Raw genomic sequence first — 19,473 nt, 5'->3', positions numbered from 1 at the left:
TATGTATTTTTTTTTTATTATTAATCCTATTTTATGTTTGTTTTTATTGACGGCGTCATCGCCACAGACGACTTTCCAACGCATATATTATTATAAATAATATACGAACCTGCCGCGGTGACTTTACGGAACCGCTCTGCACATGATATTATAATTAACCGCGTTTACATATTATTATTATTATTATTATTCTCGTATATTATAATATATAGCATGTACCTGCCTGGGCCGTGGCCTACATTTGCGTACGCTTATCGCGCGGCTATAATAATATTATTATTTGGACGATGATAATCTGTTTTTGTTATTGAAGCCGTCGGGAAGTGATCTGTCGACGGTCGTTCGCGCATACGAGTGTATTGTGTTTTTATTTATTATGCCTTCTAGTGCAGATGGGACGCAGCGCACTCGTTTCAAAGGTATATGGTGGGCAAGAGTGAAAATTACTTTTTATTTTCATCTTGTTTTTTTATGGTACTACCATTTATGCACCATTTGTGAGTGTACAGGGTGATCGTTTTAATGGTGGACATCCGCGAATCGTCGCGAAAAGTATCGAACCGAAAGTTACTTTTTGAAAACTTACGCTTAAGTCAAGTTCTTAAGTTAAAACTTTAAAAGTCTGTGGTAAATAGGAAAATAATAAAAATTATAAAAACTCGGTAACAGCATGAGTATAAGTGGGTAATTATAAGATAACTTAGTTAGGAATCCAGAAAAACGGCGGCGTGACCAGCCCTAAAAAACTATTTTTTTTTTTTACTTTCCTTTACACTATATGTGAGAGCTAGATAGTTAGCTTATAGCTGATTAAAAAAGGCTTATAGAGTAAATACAAAATGTAAAATAAAAAAATTAGTCAACTTTTTAACCGTTAAAAATATAGGTAGGTAGGTACTCAATTTTAGGAAGATTTTTCTTTAGTGACGCTGATCTCCAAAACTGGGGAACGGATTTTGTTGTTTAGGGTTTTGTTAGAATCAGATTGGCTAGAATACAATTTAATCTAATTTATTCTACTGTATTAAAATATATACATAAATTTATATATATATATAATAGAATATATATAGAATTATTAACTATATATTATATAGTTAATAATTCTCCAAAACTTAAAAATCAAAAAAGTATGCAGGCCCTGACTTGGCAAGCGTTTTTTTTTTAGAATTTAATAGTAATTTATATTTTTTTCGTTCAGAAACGTGTACCGCAAATCCCGCAGAATTTGCCTATCTCAGCTCGTATTTAATCACTCAGGTAAATCACTCTAACTTAAATTGCCGTTTATTAACCGGTTTTAAATCCTAACGCATTTTGAATGCTTAGAAATAACAAACTATTCTTCTAAATCTTCCAGCATAATATTCAAAGTATACAAATAAATTAAAATCAGAAATTTAATATAGGCCGCCTTTTATCAAAAGTCAAAAGTCCATAGTGTTGCATTTGCCAATAATAATATAATTATATAAACCTATGTTTACGTAAATGGTTAATAAAATATACATTTTAAAATAATAATCGAATGTTCGTGGTTAAAATAATCATACTGTATAATATAGTGTATAAATAATATATATTTTATAGGTATACCTACCATTCGTAGTAATATTACATTTCGATTTACGGCTTTCTAGCGCTTTCAATTTATACCCGTACAGGTGTCCATTTTTATTGATTGGGTCTTAATATAGTTAATATATATATATATATATATATATATATATATATATATATACAAATCTATTTATAATATATATATATACGCTATAGGTAGTATTCCAATTAATCGTTTTCGAAAGGAACATTCGACGCAAATGAAAACTTTGTCCTACTATTATAAATTATAATGTCCTGCATCAGATGTAGGTAAATACTAAATTATTAATTGTTTACAAACCGAACGTTTGACCGAATATACATATATGTATAGATTATATGTTTGTTGTTTTAGCTTTCGAGAATAAGTGCTATAAATGCAGTGGCAATAAATAATAATGAAATACCTATATCCACCTATATATAATTTTATAAATTCTAGATGAACGACTATCAAAATGTGAGAGTTTATAATACACGTAGATAATAATATTATTCATACATTTATACGCACGCATATACATACATATAATACCTATATTATTATATGTTACTCAGTGACGTCCCCGAAAAAATTTCTAAGGGGAGGGGCTGAGTATAATACATTATATTTTATTGTACATAAATATATAATATTATATACAATGATAAATAGATCGAGAGAATCGAGGTCAAATCGCGTGTAAAAATAAATTAAAAATATTGATTTTTCAAGTTTTAGATTTAAAATCGTATATAATATGAAAAATTAAGTCATATGCGACACATACCGAAGTGAAAATAAAAGGTTTAATTTCGTAGAAACTACGTTCTTAACTTGTTTAGTGCTGAAATTCTGTCCTCCGACATATCACATAAATATATAATATTATAATTATTACTTACCTATACAGTTCAAAGTTTGATTGCTACATACATAGCACGCATATATTATATGGCTCGAACACAATCGTTTTGTACGTGTATTATTATAGTCCTATATTATGATAGTTTTGCGAATATAATATAAAAAGCCAGAGGCTGGTTGATCATGCATTTTGTGGTTCACTGAACCACCAAAAAGTTTTGGGTGGGTGTCATTTTAATAGGTAAGTATACTTGGTCTTGGTAATCAGTGTCCGGTACAGCCGTATAGGTAATATAAAAATGGTTGATTTTATGGCCAATTCATTATTAGCAACAAATAGATACAATCACATATATTAACAATCAACTTATGAAGTTATAAACAGCTTATCATGACGAAAATATAGTCACATACAAAGTATGAGACAATGTCACATTATTTTGTTATTCGAAAATCGTAATCAATTGTATACTGATGAACTACTCTCTAATGAGAAATTGGCTGAAATGTAGTCACTTATAGGTACTCGTACTTTAATATATTTAATTCAACAACTGCAGATGTGTCAAAGCTCGATCAATTTGCTTTTGTGTATAAGTGTATTGTAGACGAATTTGAGGTTTTTTTTAATTTGAAAAATTCGTGTTTTTTCTATAACAAATAAACATTTGTTATAGAAATGATGAAATTTTTTTTAAATTAAAAAAAAAACCTGAAATTCGTTCACATTATTAAAAAAATTATTTCATCAACTCGTTATGAATTATGCTTTTCAGTGATAAGAAAAAAACTAATTTATCGTAATATCATTCATCATTCATCACAATTATTAAGAGCCTGCATATATTGTCTCAGTCTTACAAGTGCATAACATAGCAAATTGTATCCTCAGCAGAATACGTGTAGCTTCGTTAGTTTTAAAAAAAAGAGTGATTAACCTCTTATAAAATTTGAAGGTAAGATTATTATTTGGGAAATATTGTGGGTTTTTTATTATATTTTAAAGCGAGTTATGAGTATTTTAAAATTGTAAATTAAAATATAAATATAATAAAAAGTCTATAAGATTGCCTAAATAATAATCTTACCTTTGAATTTTATAAGAGGTCAGTTTATTCTAATTTTTAAACTAACGGAGCTACACGTGTTCTTCTGAGCGTACAATTTGATGTGTTACGCACTTGTAGACGGAGACAACTATGCGGGTGAGGCATCCTCTAAGCATGTTTTAAAATAAATAATAATTGTCAAAAAAGTTATAAAAATTAGTAAAGTTTTTGTACCTATTATATGAATTTTTGGTAGGTGGGTGGGTTGTATTAACTATTGTTGAACCACCAACTGAAAAATGTCAAACCACCTCTATCAAAAGCTCACTAAACCGCATTTTATTCAGTGCGCTTGACAGTTGACCGCAACCTGCAAGTGCAGGCGATTATGCAGTTACCGATCGATAATTCATATTATTATTGTTATATACATTTAATGATTAATAACGAAAGATTGCAGTCGTAGTTGTATCCAGGGCCGTCTTGAAGGTGGTTCGAGCTGTGCGGTGTCACAATAAGGCCCCGTGAATTTAAATGCCTGTTGAATAAACAAATCATCGAACCCATAGTTCGTGAATCTAATGATTCAGATTCATCAGTATATTAAGATTAAAATCGGTCTGTCTCTGGACTCTGATCCTTCAGGCACCACTGTGACACCTAACACGCACCCACTAAATGGCCCTAGCAAAAACATTTCACGCATAGTCTCGATATTCACCAAACCGGCCCGTGTTGTATCATAAGCATTTTGTACCAGTATACATAAACTAAAAAAAAAACAATGATTTCTATAAGAGTGACAAAAACCGTTCGGTATAATATAATATTATTGTGGCTCAGCGCGGCGCAGTGGCTGAAATCAATCACGCGACGTGATTGAGAGTGAGCAACAGCCGCTGCAACTTTAGTTCTCGGATGGGTGACCGCCCGAGTAACGTAGTGCGCAAAAACCTTGCAACACATACACGCGTGTTCCTAATTAACCATCCCAACCCTACTGTACCTACCGAACTTCAGGTTTCAGGCTAATGATCTCAGTCGTCAAAGCCTTAAACCTAATAAAAATATAAAATAAAAAATAAAACATAATATTATCATATTGATTCACAAACTCGTAGGTAGCGAATAAAATGATACATAATATTATAGCTACGTTGATTGGTCACGTTTATTTTAGTAATACTGTAATAGGAAACCGCAGACTATACACGCGGACTTCGATTTAATTATGTTTAGGTTTCTAGATTTTTGCTATGTTTTTTAATATGTTTTTTGAACCGAACAATAAAGTAGATAAACTTGAAGTTTTCTATGTCATCAGCAGTTAGATGTATGTTAACAAATTATGGGAAGTATTAACACGTTTTAATATTGTTCAATAGCTTTCAAAAATACAGACATAATATGCTATACATTTATTTTCGTGTGACATTTACCAAATTTTACGGTACACCTGCTGCAGCTATAACATCTTGGTTAGGTTATTTTATCATAATATAGAAAAAAAATGTCTATTTTTATTTCTTGATCGCATATACTGAGATAAGAATAAGAAATGAGAAATCATTTAAAACATGTCTATTTCCCGACTTCCGGGAACTCTGGTCAAGAAATTTTTAGAACCTGCAACTAAATCATTCAAAACTACATACGTATTCAATGATAAGCTGTATGTGCTCAGACTCAGAATACAGTAATAATTATATATGTAAATTGTGACGTTGACAACCAATAAGTTATAACCCCGTCCCCGTAGTTGTTGATTGTTGATGCATCGCAATATTCGCAATCGTTATTTTGTCATTGACAGTATAATAAAAGTATAATATATAAAACAGTATGACGAGAATACGGAATATTGTATTCGGTACTTGGGTATAGGCATAGCGCGAGTTTAATATAATGTATATTTACCTCCAAATATTAATATCACAGTGAATTATTTACAATTGTATCTCATACAAGTCAAACGAATTGATTTTAAATAAGTTTTAATTTCATATTATGAACAGCAGCTATATAGTTATAATATTTTTCATATACCTTGCAGTGTTGTACGAATAGTAAATACCTACACTAAAAAATAAGTTTAATTTTGTCTTATATTGTTTTTTTTTTAGGTTTTAATATGTACATAATACTCGTTATTGTCTTAAAATATTTAATAGGTACTTTAAATAGCTGGTATTTCAACTTTCATTTTTTGTACAAGTCCCGTCTTCGGATAGTCAGATCGAAATTACAGTGAATCGTATTATTTATTTGATAATATGTTTTCGCGATGTAAATAATAAATATAAATGTATACAAATATATAATACATTTTTGAAAAAACATTACATTATGCTATTACAGTATAATGTTATGCATAATTTGTCTTGTTATAAAGTATAGACCAACAATTCGGGTCACTACGCCGAGATGCACAAACATAATCATACGCTAATTTAACAAAAACAAATAAATGTAGATTGTTAAATGTTCAGCATTAAATAACCCGCTTAGATATAATATAATAGTACTGTCATTTATTACACCATTATTACTTATACTCAGAATTTAGATTGGTGTTTACTATATATTTTAATAGCCTTTAAAATCAAAAGTAATCATTATACCTATTCAAAAAATGAAAAGTAACATTTTTTATTCCGGCCAACGGAAAAGTTAAGATACATTTTGAACACCATACACCGAATATTAAATAACGAATTGAACAAAGTTTGAGTCATATAGAGTTGGTATGTACATTTGACGAGCAACGAAGTGCACGGGATCAGCTAGTATATTATAATAAATATAATCTATAATTGTAAATAATATATTTCTATATTATAAATATAAATATAATGTATTATTATCATGTACCTATGTATTAAATATTGTTATATTATGTTTTAAAAAATAATTCATTAACTGTAAAATGCACCAATACTGCAAAGTGTGTTTTTATTTCGTCAGAATAACAAGACCATATAATTTCTTATATTTAGTATGCATATATATTATGTAGTACCTACTTGATCCGCAGTATTTCATACTCGATTAGTCATAAAATAAAATGAACAGTATAATAATATTAAATAATACATATATTATATATTATTATAATAGTTTATTCAAAGATAAAATGCTTAACACGAGTAACATTATGTAAAAATCAAATGTCGGGCTTTGCATACATGCACATGTTGAGATTGTTATCGTGTAGGTACAGTTCATTGTCGGTTTCCAATTCGGCTTTTCTCTAATTAAAAATACGGTTTAGCCAAAACGATTTTCTAACATTATAACTACGATAATGTAATATAAAAATATAATTCGCGTGTCGTAAGTGAATTTATGTACCATAACGGATCTTTTTGTGTAACACGAAAATAAACAGTTTAATAAACGGTTTGAATTCATCTTAAAAACAAAGATAAGTCTAATTAAAATAGTATTATGAGAGTTTTCTGAGATAATATAAATTCACAATTTATTGTTCTTATACATGTTATAACTTATGGTGCGAAAAAACTTTTTACTTAATTGAGCTATTAAAAAACACGCATCTCAACAGAAATAAAATAAAATATATATTTATCGTTTTTTTTTCTTAAAAATAATAAAATATGAAGATACCGCTCGAAGACTGTATATTTATAGATAATATATATTATATTATATGGGTTAGGATATATCAGACTAGATCAGCGTGCGGGTATATTATAATGTTATAAAAGTTTATGCGCTGTTTTCCGTGTCCATCGTCTTTAACGTGCAGCTCTTAGAATATTATAGTTTGGCGATTTCGTAACGTTTTCCCGCACTCTGAGCATAATATAATAATAATAAAAATTATCATAAATATACAATGTGAACTTATGTCCTCATATTGTCGTCGAGTGACATCTTCAATATATATATATAGTCTGTTTGGGCTATGTTATAAAGCGTTTGTTATTTAAAATGACTTTTTTTGTTAATTTTATCTCTCGTTAAACTTCGATCGGGTCCGATCTCGTAAATATCGTCTATAAATGGTGTATATTAAGGAAGAACCCCATTATGGTGACGGCGGCAGTAGCTGCCATCGCTGTGGCGGTCGCGCTGTACCAGTACGGTCCATTGGAGACGACATCCTTGGAACCGTTGCACATGTCCGAGGTACAGGAGCAATGGGTCACGTCGATGTCATGTGACCCGAGTCTACCATAGCAATCCTGGTCATCGTGAGCAGGATCCTCCACGTACCCGCAATCCCGCACTATCCGTATACTCTTGTGAACTGTTTAGAAATATGACAAAATACATCTATTATAAGTCTACAATCAATAGTTTACGGGTGGGTAAGGGTAATAGAGGTAATAAACTAATAACTAAGAATAATATAAATCGAATAATGAATATTGAAAGGTTTTTAACGTTTTAATAAAGAATATTAATCGAATAATATTCATGATATACCTACCTATCTAATATATTTATAACTTTATATAATTATATGTAACACTGTATCTGTATAAAAATATAAAATATAATGTTTATATATATACTTACTGTTTTGGACAGTCTTCCGACATATCACTGGTTCTTTTCCTTTCAAATGACTAGGCACGTCTGTTATGTTGCAATCAACTAAACCAATGGTGTACGGATTGAATGGATCTCCGCACCTCGGATCATATTTAGAATTGCACTTGTAGCATATTATCGATTTTGCACCTACACACAAAATAATTATTAAATGTAATTGCAAAATGCAAATACATGGTTAATTATATATTACAATTTATAATATATTCGTATATTAATGCATATTAGTATATTAGTATATCATTGTAAAATGATTAAAACAAGTCACGTTGTATTTTACTTGAGATAAGTTGTAATACATTTTCATAGTAAATTCTTGAGATTTTTTTGGATTTTTAAAGATATCAAAATCTTATACCTATGTCCTAGATTTTGATATATTATAAAATACCTACATTTCGTGGGGAAAAAATGGTAATGTAGAATTGTTTTAAAATATTTAACAATTTAAATCTATTTCAAATTTATCAATTATTACTGTAGATAATTATAATAAACTACATAAGCATTATTATGTTTTATAATGTTAGGTGTTTATAGACTTATAGTGACTATAGTCTATAGTGAATGAAATAGTATTTTTATTTGTATAGTTGTGTTATTCAGTATTTTAAACTTAACTCGGTACTCATACCTAATCCACAATCACATACATATTATATTTACTATTTATATAAAAAACTGTATATTCAGCTAACGGGCATTAAAAAGTGTCTACTTTCTATTTTGTCTATACACATTAGTACATTACACTGGATGGGTGACTGCAAAAATACCTTTTCCTATGTTATATTTATAGGAAAACATGCGGTAACACATCCTGTATTATAATAGCTTATAAATGTTCCGTAGTCAGTGGCGTAAGCGTAAATAGCCTAATTTTTTATGGGGACTTAAGCCCCCCATCCTATTTTCACCAAGCCCAATGGTCAATTGCTAATGGTCACTAGTGCAATTATTGATTTATTTGATCTATCATAATTTGTAATTTTATTGATAGGGTTTATTTAATTTTAACGTTTGATTTTGTAACAAAAATAATTCAAGTAGGTACCTACTTTTTTTGTAAGAAATATCAAATAGTTTTTAAACAACTTGCTCAACTATTGTTATTATAACAAATAATTCATACAAATATATTTGTATATGTACATAGAGTACATAGAGTATTACATACATAGGGTATTACTTTGACAGTAATATATTGTCTAACCCAACTCAAGTAGTCAAGTGTACTCAACCATCTTATAATAAACCTTAATACATTTAATACATGTAATTTGATCAGTGCATACTAGTTGCCACCCAAAATATGCGAATCGTCTTTCATCCTTATCGTAAATAAAAAAGTTTATATCCACTATTTGCGTTCGATGATCAAGTATTTCATAATATTATAGGTATATGAGTTGCATCCCGGCTCCCGTATAAAACTAAGAAGTAGTTAATAAACTTTATTATAATACACCACGTAAGTACTCATTTGTGTTATAATTATAAAAATTATCAGGAGGCAATTCTGTGCCTGTAAAAATTATTGACCTTTTAACTTCGGGAGCAAACTAGTATGCGCCCTAATTAGACTATCTTTATAATTATGAATTATGAACTATTATTGACCAATCGAATATTTCCCCAAAGCTATATTATATATTAAAATATATCAGTATAAAGTATATAAACCATAAAAATAATCAATAACATATTATTTGATTTATAACTAACATATATTTGAATACTAGTTTGTTGGATGCACTACAAAAATGTTTCCAGGAAACTTTCCAAGTAATTTCATTCAGTATTCAATATTTCAACTATGATGAATTGTTAAAAATATTCGTGGGTTTACGCCTTTTTATCGTAGGCAAGCAACAATGGTTAACACTTTATTAAGTCAAAAATATGGTTCTCACTTCTCACTATACACAAAAATACATTATTTTCTTGCAGCCCTTATGACTAGGTATGAGATACAAGTAATTAATAACTTAATACATATTAAGAGAGTATAATCTATGCTAAAAAAGAAAAACTAGAGAAGGATACGACCGTTGCCCCGTCGTCGACCTCAAATATAAACCACTAGCCTAATACATAAAAGTTTATACCTACCTAGTACCTACTACCTATATAAATTTAATATTAAAAATTAAAGGTGTTATTACAGTTGCATATTATATATTTTAATCTGCTTATTATTTTTTTGATTAACTAGAATATATTTAAAAATAGATATACTCAAAATCGTATTCACTAGTTTAGACATCATATAAAGTAATCTTTCGGCCTCTGCCATAAAAATGCATGTATTTTTGTCCTATTATGATTTACTAGTTTATGAAATACCAACCACTAACCCACCGGCCACTGCAGGTCACTGAAGTCAATAGAAATAATTTTTAAATAAAATCCAACCGAATAGAATGTGATTGTTCATATTTATTTAATAATTATTTCACAATTATCACTATACCGGGGGGCGGGTCATTTTCATCCAAAAATGAAATACCGTTTTCCACAACTGTCTATTTTTCTCTGCAAAAAATGTTGGATTTCATATATATTAAAATATTTATTCGAAAGCTAAAAAGCCGGCACCAGTGATTAAGTGTACCGTATTATATAAAGGGAGAGTAACAGTCGATAATATCGTAACGTCGTGCGTCATAGCTTTGATTAAGCCTAAACATACCTACATAATTGTTAATAATTCAAAGGCATATTATTTTATTTTTTTTCATTCTTATAATATCACTTAAAAATATATTTTTGCTATTTATTTTATTTGTGTTAAACATAATACGACAAAAAACTAATGTAAATAAAATGTAATTGTTAATTACTAAAAGGTAATTTTTTTCTTTATTAATATAATATTTATTATAATCTTAATTCCTTATTAGTGGAAAATGGTCATGATGGATTTTGAGGAAAATAGACTGGAGGAAAATGGCTACGGCCTATACCAGTTTAATTATTTACAATTTATTTATGTACCTATAATTATTGTATTTGTCTTTAAGTTAGTAATTTTTTTAGTATGTAATACTGTTAATTTATATATAATTGCTAATATTATTAAGAATTTTGATAGGTAATAAATGTTTTAAATAAATAACTTACAAATACAAATAAAATTATGTATAATATTATGCATCCCCTTATGTCTGCAGCTCAACATCTGTTTTCTCTGGCTAACACACAAATTACAACGAAACTGCAAAAGCACTCGTCGAATTTCTTATTTTATAACCAAACTGTTCACACTAGTAATTAGGTAAACACTAAACCGAAAAAAAAATCGTAACTTGTGACAAAAATTATGAAAACTAGGAAAGTATAGTAATCTAGTATTCTACGTTGACTATCATCCAGTTAACAATAGATGAATCGTGAATACTGGAGGTTTCTTTAATAATTTAAGTTTAAAGAAATAAAACTATACATTTTAGGATACTAAATAGTAAATAGGTTAGTTAACACTTTCTTTATAAAGTTGTAACACAAGTTTCAAATCAAAATAGTATACTTTCATACTTTTTTGATTAGTATAGTTTTTAACGTCAATATAAGATAAAAATTAGAATAAAAAGATATATATATTTTTTTTTTGTAGATCATGTATAATAATTAGGTATAAAGAGTGTAACAGGAAACTCTGACAAAAAAAAATTCATGCTAGTTAAACATAAGACAAAAATTGTGAACATTATATGAATAAAAAAGGTGGATAAGTGGATGTCGCTCTGCTGTACAGTAGGTTACAAGTGGGTCACTGTAATGGATGGTGTTAAATTTGAATTCAATGATATAATATCATTGTATAAGAAAAACGATTCTGAGCGAAAACGGTCAGTCAGCCTATGATATTACCAAGTATATTTGATGATATTATTGTGAATAAAGTAGGTAGCTTATATATAACCTATTTAAGTGGAACCTTGTTTTACATTTTCAATCCTTGTTATAGAAGTTGAACATTTATAAATTGTCAACTACAAAATAATTAATAAATTTTAAATTTGATAAATTTTGTCAAAATTCGAAATTTAAATGCCTATAAAAAAAATTTTTTCCATGCATTTCTAATTTTTTTCAACTGCTATTGTAACATTATTTCAGGAGTCTTGCATAAAAATTTCACGCTGTTTTACCCGTATCGTGTATAGAAAATGGTAATATAAACATTCAGTGAAATTTTCAAGTATCTACAGTCATTCGTTTTTTAATTACAATAAAATAAGAAAATTGTTACATGAGAAATCGAGTGAATATCAAATGTTGTAAAAATATAAATTTCAGACGCTCATAAAAATTTAATTTAAGTTTCTTGTAGACATTTTTTTTTTTGATAAAGGTAGACAAACTTATGAGTAATCTTATATTACATTTTCAAATCTTAGATTTATAAAGAAAAAATTTTATGAATTCTCAACTCAAAATAGTTTGCTAATTTTCGTGATTTTTCTGTATTTTGTCAAAATTTGAACTTTAAATGCTTATAAATAAAAACTGTGACTAAGGATTTTTAATTTTTTTCATCTGCCTTTGAAACAATAACCTAGGAGCCTTCTATTAAATTTTCAAGCTTTTTTACTCAACAGATAAAATTTTATTGATATTTATAGAAAAACAAACTAAAAAAAATGAAAATTGAAAATGTCCGTAAACAGCTCAAAAAGAGTCAAAATATTTTCAAAATTTTATGGTGTATATAAAATGCTAATATAAACATTCAGTCAAAATTTCATGTCCCTACGGTTATTTTCTCAAAAACAGATTTTGCGTCAAAATTCCCGTTTTCCCGTTTTTGACCCCCCAAAGTACCAACTAGATTCACTTTCCTATCAGAAAAGTTAATATTGAAGAAAATCCAAGCACTTTTACTGTCCTAAAAGGTGATGACAGACACAAAAATAAAAAAAAAAATAAAAAAAAAACACACATCATTGTAAAATCAATACATTCATCGCTTCGCTCAGAATCTAAAATAGTTTAAGAGATATACTCATGTCAGGAAATTCCAAAGAATAATATTTTGAAAAAAGTTATTACGTTTTAAATTAATTACTTCCAAAACAATATTGATATTTTAAAACATTCTAAAAAAACAACTACTTAACTTAGATACATGTTTTTACCATACAATTTTTTTATAATCAAATTTTTAAATTTTTATTTTCAGTTTCTAGAAACAAAAATGAAAAAATGTATACTATCTATAATTTTTAAATAAAACGCACATATTTATAAATTATATAAAAGAAAATTTTTAAAATATTGACTATAACAAAAGTTATTGTATGAGTCAGTTCTTTCTGTTACACCCTATATATGTATTGAAATTTAATCACATTAGTTTGTTTATTATACCTACCTAATACTAATACATGATGTGTTATAATCATAATATGTTTATAAATTAAATCTATTCTCGGGTTGGTAAAATACTGCAAAAATTGTTTAACATTTTTATTAGCTTATGAAAATAGTTATTAGTTGGCTCTTACATGTTTCATTTATTATACGATAGTTTAAATTTTTTATTTATCTACTTTTAAAATAATAAAATAATAAAATAATAGATACTTAAATGCATTTAATATTTATATGTGTTAACAATAGGTGACGGGTGTCATTATACTATTGTTCAAAACCCGAGGACTAGTGAACATGTAAAATATATATGATTATTGTATCACACACACTATGAGAATACACCCACAACTGATAAGAATAATTTTGTACTACCTATTAACATCATGCGGCATGTACATAATGTTGTATATACATGCAATAATAATGTTTAAAATATGTTTAATGTAAAATCTTAATGCACAACATAGTTTTTCATTAAAATAAATGTGTTCCTAATGAAATATGAATGATGAAATAATAAATATAAATGTTATTAATTTCGTGTGATATTATAGAATATAGGTAAGATGTATAGTTAACTCTTAATCAGTAGGTACTCAGTGCATTCAGTTCATTGTTCGTTTTATAGTATTGAAAATAAAATTATTTGAATACAGGTCATTTTTGGTCTTTACACTTTTACATAACGAAAAGTAAAAACACAAATACTTAATATTTATAAGTTTATGAGTTTATAACCTTACTAGGTAAGTAATAACCGATATGGTTCAATTTACTTAAGAACCTTTTTACAGGTAAAATTATTGCAAATTATCGTGTCTGAGCCCATAAATTACATAAACTATTGGGATAAATTAATTTAAAATAATTTTCATTTGCTCCTTCAATAAAACTTTACTGTATTATTATTTTCATATTTCTTCTAAAAAATGAACAAAACGTTTAAATTATAAAATATATTTTTTTTACTCAACCAGTTATAATAAATTACTCTATTATAGTATTATAAAGTATGGAGTTATATACTTAGTTTTTATTTTATGATGGTTAGTAATAATACTAATACAAAGTTATATTTTAGCATATTATCCATCATTCACTTTTTGCAATTCAAAATTAATTCCATCCCAATTTGTTACGTGTTATAATTATTATGTATATAGAAATAGAAAACAAAGTAAGCCACATCCCACTATTCACTCTGCATAATATTATAATTTATAAATTATCATCATTACTCAACAAAATACGAGTAATCTACTTAATATCTGCATTAAGTTAATTATATTCAATATCCAGAATATCCATTATAAGATATAAAAATTCCATTTTTAACTTGTACAAAACCTATATATTGTTTATGTTGTATTACTTGGTTGTATAAAATATTGATTAATTTAATGGTTCACTAACATATAATGGTCAAATCAAAGTATCAAACCACTAAATCATGTTTAAAAATCCGTTATTAGCTTTAGCTCACTTTTGCATTTTTGATTCATTAAAATATGTTTATACGTTTAGTGGTTGTTATGCAACCCGACTCCAACCTATACCTCCAACTCATACCTCATACATATTTTTTTGTGGCGTATGAGTTATGTTTACCAATGTATCGTACAGGAACCTACATCAAGAACAATTCTTTTTTTTCTAATCAATATTGGACTATTATTTATTGATAATATTCTAAAATACTATTTACGTCATAAAATCATTTAAAACATAATATAATAATTTCTAATACCCGAGTACAAAAAGTGACAATAAATGCTGATTGCAATAAACTACAAAATAAACTAAATCGATCCATTAAAAAATAATAAAAATAAAGATATAAAGATAATATTTCTGGTAATCGAGAATTAAGGTCATTTGAAGCTTATAAGAGACCTTATATAATACAGTCGGAATGCCCCCTATTATATTGAATTGCGATCCTCGTATAGGTGTATCTATAATACAAAATACATTTGTACGGCTTTACGGACTTGCGGTGGACGTCAATAAAAGTATAAACCAGTTTCCAGGGTTAAATACACTACAAAATTATAGTCCATCAAACTAGTTACCTAAGTTTTTGCCAAATAATAATATGTACCACTCAGAAATATACTGAATCAATAATGTTTGGCGCCGTAAAATCTAGTCGAACGGCTGTATCCGTTAAAAGTTTAAAACTAAATTCACATATTCTGTTTACATTGCATGAACCGAGCTACAACTAGTGAATACTGTATTAAGTAGGTATATATTTTGTTTGCAGTTGCGGACCTAATGATTTTCTAACCGATACTCAAAAGTATACTTAAGTAATAGATATTTAATGCTTCTTTAACACAAAAATGATTTGTATTTCTTATTTATATGCTCCTACCTATGTATTTTATATTATAAAGTAAAATCACATACTAGATTACTAGACCACCGTTTATAATAAATAATAATAGGTACATTAGTTTTTACTACACACCTACATTACACAATGTTATATAATAGCGCAAACAAAAGTTTAATATAGACCCCTGCATATTTAGAATTAATATTTAATTTACATCTGAACTTACCCTCTTATTAGTTATTATATCCTAAAGATTTACAACTACCTTTACAAAGTGGTGAGATTTATATAGCACTACTCATCACTAACAAAAAAACCAGTATTTCAATCTTGGTGGTCAACATTTTGTCGTTAGGTACTACTTATAATGTTATTTGTATGAATAAATTATAATATTGCATTTCCATAAACACTTTATGCGGGTATAAGATTTCATAATTTTTAATAAACGTTGCACAAATATAGTTCTGCGACTTGTCTGTATGTATTAACATCTAATATAATATACATATTAATATAAATAACTCATTTTATACAGGTAATAATAACTTAATAATATTTTTTAACTGCCACCTTTCGAAATAATAATCTACCTTGAATGTTCTGACTGTTGGTACACAATTGAATACCTGGTCAAAGTAAGGGCATAAGTACTTGGTCTAATGATTACCTACCTATTATAGGTACCTATCCCACACTATGCGTACGTAATAATAATAACAGAAAAACAAGCTTTATATATACGCACATGTTACATGATATCGTTAACCCACCACCCCTCAAATATTGGATCTAAATTACCATAATATCTAATCAGCTATATTATATAATATGAATTTTAGTCTTGGATTATTATTTATTACCACCCATATTATACACATCAACACGTCATATGCATCGTGACATTACGTCTTGTTTATTTCAAAGTGTGGCGCCAAATCGTCATGGTAATAATATTTTGGTAACATGTTAAAATCGATTTGTCACTACCAAAAGAAACGTCGCAACGACAACCAGTAACCTATATAAATAATATATATATAAACCAACAAAAAAAATCTGTTTTTAAAACATAGATACTAGTAATATATACATTTATAAATTTATAATATATAAATCCGTGCAATGCAATGATAAATCTACGTCCTACACGATCGACAGTTAGACTTAGCCACTACCTATATACTAATATACTATATATATTACACAACATACTCAGAGCTTATTTCTTGGTTTTTCGCTTTATAGCTCCAACATAATAACATTCCATATTTTATTAGATCTCTCAGATTAGGAGACTTATATCTACGTCTTGTTCTGTAATTATATTGTTATTCTAATTTCTAATATAAAATAGATACATTGCAGTTAAACGATTTTTACGTACCTATGTATAGTGGCGTAATTGGGGTGCAGCAAGTGTATTGATGTACCAAAAATATTCATGTTTGTAAGTTTTTTAATTTCAGTCATGCTCTTTATCATGTTATTAGGTAGGTAATCTATTAATGTATTAATTATTGTACTATGCATCTGCTTAATATTATTTATACTCTGCAGTTCAACATTTTTTATAGCTTTAAGTTCAACAATATTTTATTGACAATTGTTTGTCTAACATGAAAAAGTTTGCAATACCAAAAATATAAATCAAATTACGCCACTGCCTATAGTGCCTATATATTATATGTATATTATACTTTAATATAATAAGTAGACAAGTAGACTAGTATAACATACCTAGTGCTAAACGCAGGTTGTGGTCGGGGGATATTATACATATTTTTAAACTTAAAAGTTCATGTTTGCTAAAGTTTTTATAATAATTAGTTTGAAATGTGATAATCTTTTTTTTCATATTGATAATATTTTTATAAAGCGGTTCAATAAACAAACGATAAACCTATTAGATATACATCTTACCTACGTCGCATAAAATGTTATTCATTTATATACATAATAATTAAAATCGTTTTCACTTATATGTAAAATTATGAATGAATGACTGTTATAAGTGATTCAGCTTGGTAGTAGGAGGACAGAGAAGCCCCCACAGCTTTGCGATCAACGTTTAACAAAAACCCTCCCAGAATCCTATATGGCTACATAAGTATTCATTATTCGCTATCGCCTATTTCCCCAGGTTAATAAAAAGTTTAAGATTCCGTACGTTTTAGTGACAACCTTTGCAGTGATAAATACCTATGTGGTGTTTTCCTAGATCACGGGTACCTATTTAATATTGTTTATTTATACTATACGTGCAAATTAATATTGTATACAATGTATAGGTAAACGATCGTGTGCAGCATTACAACAAGCAATAATAATATCATGTATAGGTGCAGGACCTTGATTGTTGTGTATACCTAATATTGTTTTGTGTAGGACGTGTATAATATAATAGTATACATTATTATAATTTATATATTATGATAAAAAAAAAAAATTGTACGTAACAATTAATTAAATTCGATTTATATTATTATGTGACAAATACCTTTGACGACGAACGCGAAAAGTACGAACAGAACGGCGGCTAGGCACGCGGCGCATTTAGCGCCATTCATACTTCCGGCGGAACAATATCGGATATAATTAAATGCACTTGCTCGTGGTGTGATGTGTGCGCACACTGCGTGTGTGTAATATAAATATGAATATTCGTGTGTGTGTGTGTGTACGCGACTGTTTTTGCAGTACACTTAAAATATGATAATAATAATAATAATAATATATAATAAATATAATAATAATATAATTTCGTGTTTACAAACTTCCGCGCGCTCGTGTGTGTGTGTGTGTGTGTGTATTTATAAACGCGCGCGCGTATACTACCACGGAACAGGGTGTACCGGCGGACGAATAATATTATAATATTATGTACGACGACGACGGCGCCGCGACGGTGATAGCGTACAATATAAAGTTTGCTGCGCGTTTGACGGTCGGACGCCGCGCGCGACCCCGAAAGTCGCCGCCGCCGCCGACGACGACGCCCGCGGAGTTGGCGCTGCCGGGGCGGTCGGTGTTCCGGGCGCGAAACGCCACCAGTCGTACCAACCAGTGGCGTATTTAGGTTTTTGTCACGGGGGTAGGGGGATATGATTTTATTCAGTAGCCTCGGTTTTAAAGATATGGAGGTCTTAAGTTACGACTCCGAAAAATGTTGCATATTACATATTATACAGCCTGCGGGGAGATCGATTCCCTTGATCCCCCCTAGATATGTCACTGGTGCCAACCGTACCGGTACGGCGGTTTTGAACTACGACAATTATAATACGTCCAAGTAGATCCGAGAACGTAGACTTGCAGGCCGCGGCGGCGCGTATCGTCGTCAATAGCTGCAGTAGGTAACCTACTGAACAACTATTATAATACGAGCGATTATAATTTTGACCCCGACAAAGGTCAAAATATCTGAAACGATTATTAAATACCTGCATTACTGCGTGATACTGTTATGGAAATAAAATATGGATTTTTTTTTTTTATTATTCTCGTTCACTTCATAATCATAATATTTTTTGATTCAGATGGCTGTTTTTCTTTACTTATCGAAATTTGGAAGACTATTTTTTTTATACATAATATTATAATATTTTATAAGCAGTTGTAGCCTGCTACGCGTGATTATGATACTAATACAATAGCCCTAATACTTTGAATAC

The 19,473-nt window shown here is 28.7% G+C and overlaps 1 protein-coding gene across 1 annotated transcript; it reads right to left on the bottom strand.

Annotated features, from left to right (window-relative positions):
* Window positions 1-6,575: 6,575 nt before the first annotated feature.
* On the bottom strand, window positions 6,576-18,788 carry LOC132944637 (protein quiver-like). Its single transcript, XM_061014089.1, has 3 exons — window positions 18,300-18,788; window positions 8,044-8,208; window positions 6,576-7,771 (listed from the first exon to the last, which is right to left on the bottom strand). The coding sequence occupies exons 1-3, from the start codon at window positions 18,367-18,369 to the stop codon at window positions 7,518-7,520; spliced, it is 489 nt and encodes a 162-aa protein (XP_060870072.1). The 5' UTR covers window positions 18,370-18,788; the 3' UTR covers window positions 6,576-7,517.
* Between the last annotated feature and the right edge of the window lie 685 nt (window positions 18,789-19,473).

This window comes from Metopolophium dirhodum, chromosome 5 (assembly GCF_019925205.1).
Source record: "Metopolophium dirhodum isolate CAU chromosome 5, ASM1992520v1, whole genome shotgun sequence".
In the NCBI taxonomy this organism is placed as follows: Eukaryota; Metazoa; Arthropoda; class Insecta; order Hemiptera; family Aphididae; genus Metopolophium; species Metopolophium dirhodum.
The sequence above is the reverse complement of the archived record's forward strand: the minus strand, read 5'-3'. Positions and strand labels throughout refer to the sequence as shown.

Excerpts from the sequence above, each read along its gene's own strand:
- LOC132944637 (XM_061014089.1), bottom strand. The coding sequence starts at position 18,369 with ATGAATGGCGCTAAATGCGCCGCGTGCCTAGCCGCCGTTCTGTTCGTA. Across the intron at positions 8,209-18,299 it reads TTTCGCGTTCGTCGTCAAAG|GTGCAAAATCGATAATATGC; the intron begins GTATTTGTCACA and ends TTTTGTGTGTAG. Across the intron at positions 7,772-8,043 it reads TCGGAAGACTGTCCAAAACA|TTCACAAGAGTATACGGATA; the intron begins GTAAGTATATAT and ends ATTTCTAAACAG.